Raw genomic sequence first — 11,496 nt, 5'->3', positions numbered from 1 at the left:
TTTTAGGTATTTCTCAATAATTTTTCCACGAAATCCACTGTGAGTTATAGAAATCCGAATAAAATCTTCGTAGTTTCCGCCCTACGTCAGGTCTACACAAACGACATCATTGGCGGGAGTGTATTGCCAGGCGAGTGGGGGGGATCGTTGTGGAAATAGTGGATTTCAGCAATGGTGTCAAAGTGATTGAACATGGCTGCTTCTTCTTCAAGGCAAGTGAAAAATTCTGAATTACAAATGACATAAGACCTGAAAACATTAATTTTTGAGTGCATAGTAGTTGCATATATCCCTAGCACATGATATATAGTTATTTGAAATGCGATCCTAAAGATATGGTCAAATCTGTGCAAGTTTTACTAGCTGTAAACATTGTGAAGTTCTTGTCAAAAACCCCGATTTCCTGATTGTTTCAAGTAATCTTTTGGTGCCAGTCGATGAATAATGTAATAAATTTACTATATATAAGAATAATTCGTGTTTTGTTCAATATACTAGAATTTATGGTTGTAATTTGATGCTCTTATCGCCTAGGGTTGATGCCAACAGAGTATGCTGCAATGCACATCCAGATGCACCCTTAATTGAAGACTATAGAGCTGGAGATCAGATTTGTTCTGAATGTGGACTTGTAGTGGGCGATCGGTAAGATCTGTTAAACTTTTTATGTTTGCTACTGTAACTACATTTTATTGTATTTAATAAGTATTTTAGCAAATTCATATTATATCTTAATTCATAATGTTGAGTAGATGCAGTATTTGAAATATATGCTTTTGAATTATACCTAAAAATAGGCTATATAAAGGATGGATTTAATTTTGCGACCAAGTTGAACGAAATATTGCGGAATTATTTTAGAGTGCCTTGAAAGTACTTCATTGAATGAATATTTACTGATGATAAATATGTAATAAGGCAGGGTGGAGTTGCGTTACATCTCCATGGGAGCGTTAGCATCGGTTAGTGTAATATGTCATCAAAGAAATTGCGATGTCCAGATGCAGGTAAAGAGAATGCTTGGGACCTTCACCAAACTTGATGGCAAGGGGAAGCATAGTAGTGGTATTGCCCTTCTTGAGAATTTATTTCATCTGACTATCTAACAATACTGTAATGGCATCGAGGATGCTTTTGAAATAATATCGTTCGATTAAAGTGGTTAAATAATAACAGCCTACAATTGATGACCAATTTAAATCATTGTCAGGTCCTTAATTCATAGTGTTAAAATGTTGCCCTTGTACGGCTATTCCTTCCTAGAGTGAATGATAAATGCGGTATGTTATTGTTGATGCATTAAGAACCTTGTCACTGGAAGTTTCCCAGAGTCGTTGGAAGTGTCATTTCTCCTTCTAAATAAACAATTTCTCAACTATTATACACATTTGTGATGTTGAAAAATGAATCTTGCTTTTTTGTGCAATACCTTTAATGTTAAACGTTTGGGATTTTAGACTAATTGATGTAACTGATTATTAATTAACCAGATAGTTGTGTGGAGTTTTACTTTTCTGTAAGTTACTATTATTAGTTTGGTTTAATTGCCTGTAGCAATTTTATGTCTCATTAGCATAGCAACGCAGCATATTATCTGGCTGGTTATCAGTAGCCTGTGGGTTATCCTACCAAGAATCTTACGAATACTTTGTATATTTAAAGGGTAATAGATGTTGGATCTGAATGGCGGACATTCAGCAATGAGAAAGCTGGTGCTGATCCTTCACGTGTTGGTGGTCCTGAAAATCCTCTCTTAAATGGCTCAGACCTCTCAACTGTCATAGGACCTGGGAGAGGGGATGCCTCTTTTGACTCATTTGGAGTATCCAAATATCAGAACAGGAGAACGGTTGGTGACATTAATTTTTTCATAATTTGTTGATGGTTGAATTTCAATCATTCTAATATTTAGCAGATGTTTCATAGAATGATTGATGATTATGCCCATCATTAGTAAATGATTTCTTGGTACACTTAAAAAATTAAGCATAGCTTAATGTCACTGAAACTGCCTGCATTGCACCTAATAATGCTTGAGCTCAGCAAGCTGTGTACATTCCTTCATGTCATCTAAATTGCCTTTTATTTCTTTGCCTCTGCCTTATTTTCCTCGCATTCTCCCTTCCATCATTTGACTAATACTTTTATCTTCAGCATCATGTCTCTTATGTTAGTTAGAGAAAAAGATTATGCTGCCCAAATGTTACTAAAGGCATAGCATTTATTGTGCTGCAAATAATATTTAGTCATCTGGGAATACATTTCCAAGATATTGATTTTTAAGAAAAATATGAAGGAACTACGTCGTATTTTAATAACATTTCAGATTAATATCATAATCATGGCAAGAGTTTCAAGGGCTCTAAAATATTATCAAAGGAGGCACTCAGTGAGGAATAAGTCTGAATTAGGTACTTAGTCTCTTCCAAAATTTGGAGGAAAGAGCCAAACTTTTTAAATGAATAGGGGAGTTTGATATGTGAATTGGGAATACTATACGGGAATGGGGAATACCCAGTGCAAACAGTGTTACTTTCATTTTAAAATTAGTTTTTGTTTGTAATAGGTCCTTGCCCATGTAGGTCTTGGTAGCAATCAAATCTATTGTCAGACTAAATTCATTGACATTGTTGGTAAGGGAAGCGTTGAAAGATTGCGTGCAAAATAATATGCACTAAGACTTACTGCAATGATAATGAGAGAAATCAGGAAAAGTGAGATATAGGAATCCGTATCTCCACCCTAGTTGTAGACTGCTTCCATCAGAAGTAAAATTATTTGTTGACTATCTGACCGTGTGGCATATATTTCCAATGGATGCTTCTTTCCAAAATGTATTCTGAAGAGTTGAAGACAAACTAGAAACATTTGCTAGGATAAAGAAAAAACAATGAATGGGTTGCTTCTCACCATTTTGAAAGTGGTATTCCAAGTTTGGGAAAAAGTTGGGAGTAGTATGTTGCTAGTAAAGTGAACTATTTTTAAGATAACTAAATGAAAACATTTAATCAAAATTAAGTTATTTGTAACAGCCTACCCTTTTTCTATCCCAAGAATGTCACCATGATAAGTTTATTTAAAACTGATGATAATGGTGGCATTAATAATGGGTACTACACTGGTTTTGAAATTAATAAAAATATCTGTACGATTAATGAATGTTTTGTAAAAATAGTTTTTTTAAAAATGATTAAATTCCGTTGAAGACTCCAGGGGAGAAACTCACATTATATTCAGCAAAAAGGAAATGGATAATGTGTAAAGCCCCATATTTATCATTGAGACAGATGTCACATTTTGGTAAATTTACAATTTTTTGACACCAAATATATCTCAGCTTCCAGATCCAAGAGCATATTCAATATTGGAGAATATTTTAAGAGTACCTAACCGACATACAATTGTTAGCAGATAACATCACAAATTTTTCTAATTCATTGGCAATATGTAGGTGTCCATGCAGTTTTCCGAAAAAAGTCTTAAACATTTGCCATTAGGATTGTCTAAGACACTTATATAGGGACGTCTGCTCCCTTTCATTATAATTTAGGATCTTAATAATATGTCAACTTAAAGCATTATATGATAAATATATCAAAGAAAAATCAGTTTTATGTTTTGACAGCAAGGAAAAGTTTTGGGCTCGTGTATATATCTCTCTCCAACCTCCCTTTATCAGTGTTCCCTGCAACAACTTTTCTTGTCCATTTTCCCTAAACATAATAATATCAATTGTGTAATGTTATTGTTCACTTAAGTCCTTAAACAATTTTCTTTCAGATGAGCAGTTCTGATCGTGCATTGATAAATGCCTTCAGAGAAATTAACAATATGGCAGACCGCATCAATTTGCCACGCACCATAGTTGACCGTTCAAATAATTTGTTTAAGCAAGTGCATGATGGTCGCAATCTCAAAGGTCGTTCAAATGATGCTATTGCATCAGCTTGTCTTTACATTGCCTGCCGACAAGAGGGAGTGCCTCGTACTTTTAAGGTGAGTTGATCCATTTTTTTAATTTTTTTATTTTGCAGCATTTTCATTTGTACTTCCTAGGGAAGAAGATGATAGCAAATAATTTGTCACTCAATAACTGAGCTGAAAAAGTTACATTAATGATGTACAACACAAGTTACAACTGAAGCATGTGCTGGCATGTAGAGTGGAAATCATTCCCATGTTTTATTTTATGTATATCATGTGCCTATTGATCTTCGGTCAAAGAAATAATGATAACAGCCCTTGGCAACCCTTATGAAATAAAATTATCTACTGCCTTATATTGTTACTTTGGCATTCTGAGGACCAGAAATAAGTAAGCCTGATGAGATCTTAGATGGAGTAAATATCCTTGTTGAAATGAACTATTCGGGGCTAAGGATAGTCTGAAGTTGGCAAAATCCTGATTATTTGGGGAGCATAGCCCCTTGGAATATTTCTCACCACCTTTCTTATAGGCCCTTGGCCGCCAATCATTTCCCAATACCCCATATGATGCATAAGAGCCACTAAAATGTAGAAAGCTCTCATTTAATATTAAATAGTGTTATAAATGGAATAGATATTAGATTTTTCATCACACATTTTATCCTAACATTCTGTAATAAGTAACATTGAACAAAACAGTAGTAATAAGTACTAAGTGGCATAATCCCATTTATTTTATGTATTGCCATGCATGAAGATAGTTTTTCAATCAATTTTTTATTAAATAAATAAGAGCATAACTTCAGAAAGATGGTTTCCTTTTATAACTTCCAATTGTAATGGTGCTCTGCACAGTTCTTACTATTCTCTGGCAATTTTAACCCTTTGAGTGCCACATGACGATATATCATCGTTTGTTGAGTGTGGCAGAAGTGCCATCGATGATATATCATTGTCTATGAGGCGGTATGCTAAGAAAATGATTTTCTAAGTAGTAAATAATGCAAGAATAGCTCAAATTTGCAACGTGACAATATAATTTTGATTGTTAATTGAAATGATCAATGGCTTTGGTAATTAAAATACCTATATATCTGATTGAATTTTCTGAGCGCCATGCCTTGTTCTTACAATACTGCTTCTGATACGACACTTAAGAAATGATATTCTTCTAATATTCTGTTCTTGGTATTTATGCTGGTGTTATTATTTTTGACATTTTCTTTTTTTAAATGCAGTGGAACATTATATTCATTGCGAAGTACATCGCTTTCTCATTCGTTTCGCGAATGATTCATGATCATAACAAAAAGATGCTAGGTTTCTAAACGTCTTCTCTGCTCTCTGCTGTTGATAATTTGTTACTTACTGTTTCACTGCCATTCATTTTTAACGAGGAAAGGCAGAAGAAAATATACTAAGCAAATGCTACCCTTTTATCTCTCACAGCTGGTGTGTTGAGTCGACAATTTGACTCTGATTGTCAATCTTGTTATCTCAGTAGCTAGAGCAGTAGTAATTGAAAGATGATGTTGACCATAAAAGAATACAATGTGTGCAGTCTCTTGCAATTGTTAACACTATTAAATTTCTCCACCTATATTAAGTAGAGAATTTTGTTCGTGTAGCCAGTGTCATAGTGATGACTGGATATGTGGTCATGTTTTGGCCTAGTGGCTTTTCGAAATTGAAATAACCTTTAGGCCTAATAAATGACATCACTTTCAACAAATGCATTCCCACCTGGTGTTGACGGTGACAGGTTAGCTGAATACATAAATGTGCTAAGTGATAATGACGACAACTCTGTGGAAAGTGAAGACAGTGCCCATTTTCATCGAGAAACTGGTGAAGAAGAAGAGTCATCAGACTCAAATGAAAGTGTGATAATCCTTCCTGAGAAGAGACAGGCAATCTAAAGTGATGTTAGCGACAGTTCTAAAGAGCGTGGAAGTGAAAGCAGTGATCATTTTCCAGTTGAGAAAGGAGGTGGATTTTTGTGATGTGTGATTGTTTGTGGTGTCATCGCGCCAGCATGGAGTGCACAGTTGAGCAACGCTGCGCAGTTACAGTTAAACTCGGGATATCCACATTGGAGACCCTTAAACTCATTAAACAGGCTTATGGGGATGATGCCTTAAGCCGCACAAGGGTTTTTGAGTGGCAAAAAATGTTTAAGGAAGGCTGGAAGCTTATCAAAGACTACTCGAACCGGTGCTCAGGTGGCCAAAGTGAAAAACATTTTGGACTCTTGCAGGCATTAAACCATCGCCCTATCAGTGAGGAGACCTGCCTTTCTGTCAGAACCGTCCACAGCATTGTAACAGAGGATCTTGCGTTGAGAAAAGTGTGCGCAAAGCTGGTGCTGGAAGTCTTGAGCGAGGAACAAAACAAAACTGTCGCAACCGGAAATTTCGCAAGACATTTTAGACAGCATCCAGGAAGATGAAGATTTTTTCGACAAAATTATTACCTCAAAGAATAGCTCAAAAGGAGGTCAAAGGATATTGGTTCAACTCCATCGAAGCGGTTCAAGCGACTAGGACAAAGGCTCTCAACAGTATTCCGGAAACCAACTTCCAGCGGGCTTTTGACAAGTTGCAGATGCGCCAAAATAAGTGTATCGATACAGGAGGAATGAATTTTGAAGATTATTAAGTAATTGTAATGATAACTGCAATAAATTATGATTTTTGGAACCAGTCCCTTACTTAGCTTAGTACTTATTGTACGGACCCTTTATATTCTATGGTTCTGAATAGTTCCAAATCATATCCCATAATGTAGTGTATAGCCACTTCTAACTCCTGTTAATGCACAAGAAAGAAGCAAAATAATTTGAGTTTCCACAGGATAGAGTTTATTGCTGTCAACTAGTTTCGCTACACTGTAGCATCATCTGATTAAAGTAATTAGTTGACAGAAATAAATCCTTTGGAAGCTCAAAGTATGTTGATACTTCCATGTGCATTACTATGTAATTCCACAAGTATCGGACTCTACTATCTCTCAAACTTATAAGACTAATTGAAAATTGACAAGGATTATTTTGGATTGAGTTGAGCTGGGAACAATTGAATATTATTATGGATATTTGAGGATGGTGAGTTGAGTGAGTGAGAAATAGTTTTTTCTATAAAGTAATTGCACTCCTCAAAAGTGAATTCATCAAAATATTCATAATTTAAACTGCTAAATGAATTTGCTATGGTGTTTATTATAAAATTTGTTTTTTTTTGTGAATTTTATAATAAATTTCAATTCATATTTCACTATTTTTCATGGTTGTGTCTGCTTATAAATGATTTTTGATGCATAATAAAGTGTACCCTGAAGGGATAGTATTGTTATATGTAATGAGTGTTGTGTTATGACTTGAGATGAAAGGAAGTGGAATGCAGGAATTAATTATGCATAGGGGAAGAGAGTATTATGTCCCAAGTGATAACTTAAGTTACTAATTCACTGTCAAGGTAATCATTGTTTTGTGTATGGAATTCCAGTAGTGTGTAATAGAATTGTGATCAAGTTGGAAGAAGAGTAATTATTTCCACTTAACTGTCGTTTTTGTGAGATTTGAGAAAGTATCAAAAAATTTTCCATTGGCAGGAAATTTGTGCTGTTAGCAAAATAAGCAAAAAGGAAATTGGCAGGTGCTTTAAACTGATTCTCAAAGCCCTTGAAACAAGTGTTGATCTCATCACTACTGGTGACTTCATGTCACGGTTCTGCTCTAACCTGGGTGAGTGGTTTTCATTGATATAGTTTTCACTTATTATTTTTAGTAAACCTCTTTAACTTTTAGTGACCTGTGCTGATTTTTTAATTTGATATTTTTCATTGATTGTTATGAATTCAGTTATCATAAAATTAGTTAAGTACATCCAATACAGCAATTAATGTTCTATGTAACTTCTAATACTATGTTTTTTGTCTTCTCCTTTACTATATTGTACTTGCCCCTTTTCTGGGAAACTCATTTCCTCTTACCTTCATTTTTTCATAATCCTCATAAAGGCTATGGTCCATTGAACAATGTATTTGATGCTGATGATAAATAAATGCAAATACTGGCATGGAATGAATACATATATATTCACTTGAACTTGGGAAGGAGATTGAAAGAAATAAAAGAAATTGTGTGTGCAGGAGGAAATGAGCTTTCTCCTTAGTTTTTTTGGGGTGTAACATCAAATTGACCCATTGTTTAAATAATTACAAATATAGGCCACAGTTAGGGATAGGGTGGAAATTGTTCTTTATTGTGGTAATTCTGAAGAATGAAAAAATGATGTCCTCGAATCACAGTAATTAACTGATAAGTTTGTCCCCCATTAATCGTGCCCTTCTAAACATTTCTACATTCCATCATATATACTAATAGACAGTATATATCTAACATTAAACTTCATATTTAATGTTTGAAAGGGCCTTTGATGAAATATATAACATTGTGAAGTTAGGGAAGATATTTTGTCTATTTTTATGTTTTATAAATTGAGTATGGTGCTGGATTATAAAAAATAAATGATATAAAAAAGATTTGCCTATGCAATTAGGTGTAATATATGTTATTTAGAAACTTAACACTGAAAATATTGAAGTATAACTTCACGTAAAAGGTCTCCAGTTCACCATAAGTTTTCCTATATTTCCATATACTTCTCGCTGAATTTTTTATCTTCTGCTTGACATTCCATTTTCCCTTTTAACCTTTCTAAAGCTGTGTTAAACAACATTAGAATGAAATAGTATTTACCAAGATAATTGTAGAATAAATTAATCATTTACCATTACGGTAACAACTGTAAACCTTCAGTATTATGTAAAAATTTTTTATATGTACTGAATGAATCAGGAAATCACTGAAAAGCAAAAGAACTGGAGGAAATAGTTAAGTTAGCAATAGTCTTGAAGTTTATTGAAGGACCAAGCATAGTGTTTACATAAATATAAGTTTTGTTGCTCAATAGAATCATGATGGGACTGGCTTAATAAACATTTGACTTTAGTTCCTCCCGATATGCTTTTGACTTCTCCAGGAAGTCTTCTTTTTATTGTCATCCAGCACTTCCATCAAAGGTGTTATTTTTTATACAAAGGCAATTATAATGTTTGTAATAACTATTTATTTTCAGTTTCTAGATTTTTATAGTTCTTACTTATTATTATAGGATTGCCCAACATGGTTCAAAGGGCTGCTACTCATATAGCCAGAAAAGCAGTGGAGCTGGATATAGTTCCTGGGCGTTCCCCAATCTCTGTAGCTGCAGCTGCTATTTACATGGCATCTCAGGTAAATAGTTGCATTTGAACATCCATGTATTGCACCAAGTGTCATTGTCATAAACCTTTTCATCTTTGTTGTATTTCTTGTGCTTCATTCAGGTACGAGATAAGAGTGAAGTTATTATACATTTTTGCTTAACACATGCCAGAAATCCAATGGTCATTGCCCTCTAAAGAAGACGAACACTATGTAGAGAGGAAATTGCAAATGACAACTTGAAGAGATAGTGTGGGAAACACATTCCTTTTTGGAAAAATATGGGCTCCAAGTGGAGTGGGAAATGAGGAATTAAGATTTCACTGAAATACAATAAATTCTAAAACATTATCTTGTGAAGTATTAGTATGATAAGTTAGGAAAAGAATTGCCCTATTTTCCCATCGATAACGCATGCACTATCTATTCAAAAATGTTCATATGATCGAAAAAAATGACAAAGCGGACTATGTAAAATGAATATTGAAAAAACCCAAACATTTACATACCTATGTACACAATAATTTAAAGAAGAGTCTCGCAAAAATAAATTATTCTGGAAGCATGCCTTTCTAATTGCATTCTATTTTATACATATCTGCTATTGTTATAGTTATTTCATCTCAAAAATCCATGAGAAAAAGGGTGCATGGTATCAATACAAATTCATGATAACTACTAAGTTCTAGATGCACATTATTGATGAGAAAATATGGTAATACCATGAAATGGTTCTTTATAAATAATCAAGCTTTAAGACACTAGCTCCTGACAGAGCATATTTCAAATTGGTGTCGTAACAGTTAGTCAAAGCAGTCTACCCTGACGAAGAACCCCTTAAAACTAATGCAGAGACATGAAAAAAATATATTATCTTATTAAAGAATCATTGTATGCAGTTTCATATTTTACCCTGAGTTTCTCAGCTGTTCAAGTGTTTACATCATCCAGTTTTGATGACAGTTCAAAATTATGTTTTTTGGTTTTTCATTTTTCTATCAGGTGATTACAGCTAATCTTATTGAAAATACCTATTACTATTTTATATTCATTCTTTTTTTCTGCTATTTCCTTTTATTAGGCCTCGGATGACAAGCGGAGCCACAAAGAAATTGGTGATATAGCTGGTGTTGCTGATGTTACTATTCGCCAGTCATACAAACTGATGCACCCAAATGCATCTCATCTATTTCCTGAAGACTTCAAATTTGCAATACCAATTGACCAATTGCCACAAATGTAAACAGCGTACAGATTTTTCTCTTTTATTGTTGCCAAAATCTTTCTTGCAAATATAGGGAATCTTGTGACTGTGGATATATTAATATATATAAATACATATGATATATGACATAACATTTGTGTGAATAGTGAAGTGATTGCCAGTTGCATCACTAGGATACCAAAATCTGGTTGTTTGGTTCCAAAGCAAGGGGCAGTTCCAGATTTAACGTTTTTATCTGCTTCATGAGCTGAAGTTTTGAGAGGTAATTTTGAAATTTTTTTTACAGGAGAAAAATTGTCTTCCTGACTTTTGGGGAGTAAATCTTTAGTTCTCTAAATATTAGATAATTATTTGTTAAATAAAAGCTTTATTGCATTCTTTCTTAGTATTATTCAGGCACTTATCTATTATAATGGGGAATTGTACCTAAATTGTCCATTCTATTACTAATTTGCCTTTAATTTGACAAAATTTTAATTTTTTTGCCCCTCATTTTATTGATGACAGTATAAATGTAATATCATGCGTAGCTAATAATTATTCAACAAGAGACCATACAAAACACCTAGTGAAATAAACTTGGATCAAATTCCTCAAAAGTTTTAAGACTTTTTCCAAATGTATGCCTTAACTGGTCCATGAATTATAGAATGCACAGCTATGTATGTGGGGCTTTTTACCATCCTTGTACAGTTTTTATAAAACTTTATTTAAATAAAAGTAAAATAATCCCAATTTATATTTTTGAAATACTCTCCCTTATTCCTTTTGGACTCGTAACTTGTTTCTGTTATGAACACAAACTCAATAAAATTCTTTGCCAAGAATCAAGTATTGTATCATTGCATGGTTATCCTTTGAATAAATACAATCTGCAGCCTTAAATTTCTATTGCTGCAGTGAATTCCACAATTCAAATTTTTCCTAAATTTCATGCTGTCCCCCTCTCTCCATTATTTTAAATAATCAAACAGTTGAACTTATTTTGGATGCATATACAGCCTAGCATACAATTATGAGAGCTTCCTAACAGTATCAGTCCAATGTGTGCAGCTCAGTCCAGCAAACATTGCATTCT

The 11,496-nt window shown here is 33.8% G+C and overlaps 1 protein-coding gene across 2 annotated transcripts; it reads left to right on the top strand.

The window, feature by feature from the left end:
- Positions 1-6: 6 nt before the first annotated feature.
- Positions 7-10,796, top strand: TfIIB (transcription factor IIB). 2 transcript variants are annotated; one of them, XM_071594654.1, is made up of 7 exons: positions 7-212; positions 535-645; positions 1,663-1,849; positions 3,781-3,996; positions 7,537-7,669; positions 9,102-9,223; positions 10,275-10,796. In XM_071594654.1, the coding sequence occupies exons 1-7, from the start codon at positions 193-195 to the stop codon at positions 10,434-10,436; spliced, it is 951 nt and encodes a 316-aa protein (XP_071450755.1). In that variant the 5' UTR covers positions 7-192; the 3' UTR covers positions 10,437-10,796. The 2 variants fall into 2 exon arrangements, with proteins under 2 accessions (XP_071450755.1, XP_071450756.1); XM_071594655.1 differs by lacking the exon at positions 7-212 and having other exon boundaries at positions 518-645.
- The last annotated feature ends 700 nt before the right edge of the window (positions 10,797-11,496 follow it).

This window comes from Hetaerina americana, unplaced genomic scaffold (genome assembly GCF_022747635.1).
Source record: "Hetaerina americana unplaced genomic scaffold, ioHetAmer1.1.p SCAF_65, whole genome shotgun sequence".
In the NCBI taxonomy this organism is placed as follows: domain Eukaryota; kingdom Metazoa; phylum Arthropoda; class Insecta; order Odonata; family Calopterygidae; genus Hetaerina; species Hetaerina americana.
Note: the sequence above shows the minus strand (reverse complement) of the source record. Positions and strands in the feature narration are given on the sequence as shown.

Coding starts and splice junctions, on each gene's coding strand:
- TfIIB (XM_071594654.1), top strand. CDS start 193: ATGGCTGCTTCTTCTTCAAG. Junction 213..534: donor ATGGCTGCTTCTTCTTCAAG/GCAAGTGAAAAA, acceptor CTTATCGCCTAG/GGTTGATGCCAACAGAGTAT. Junction 9,224..10,274: donor CTATTTACATGGCATCTCAG/GTAAATAGTTGC, acceptor TCCTTTTATTAG/GCCTCGGATGACAAGCGGAG.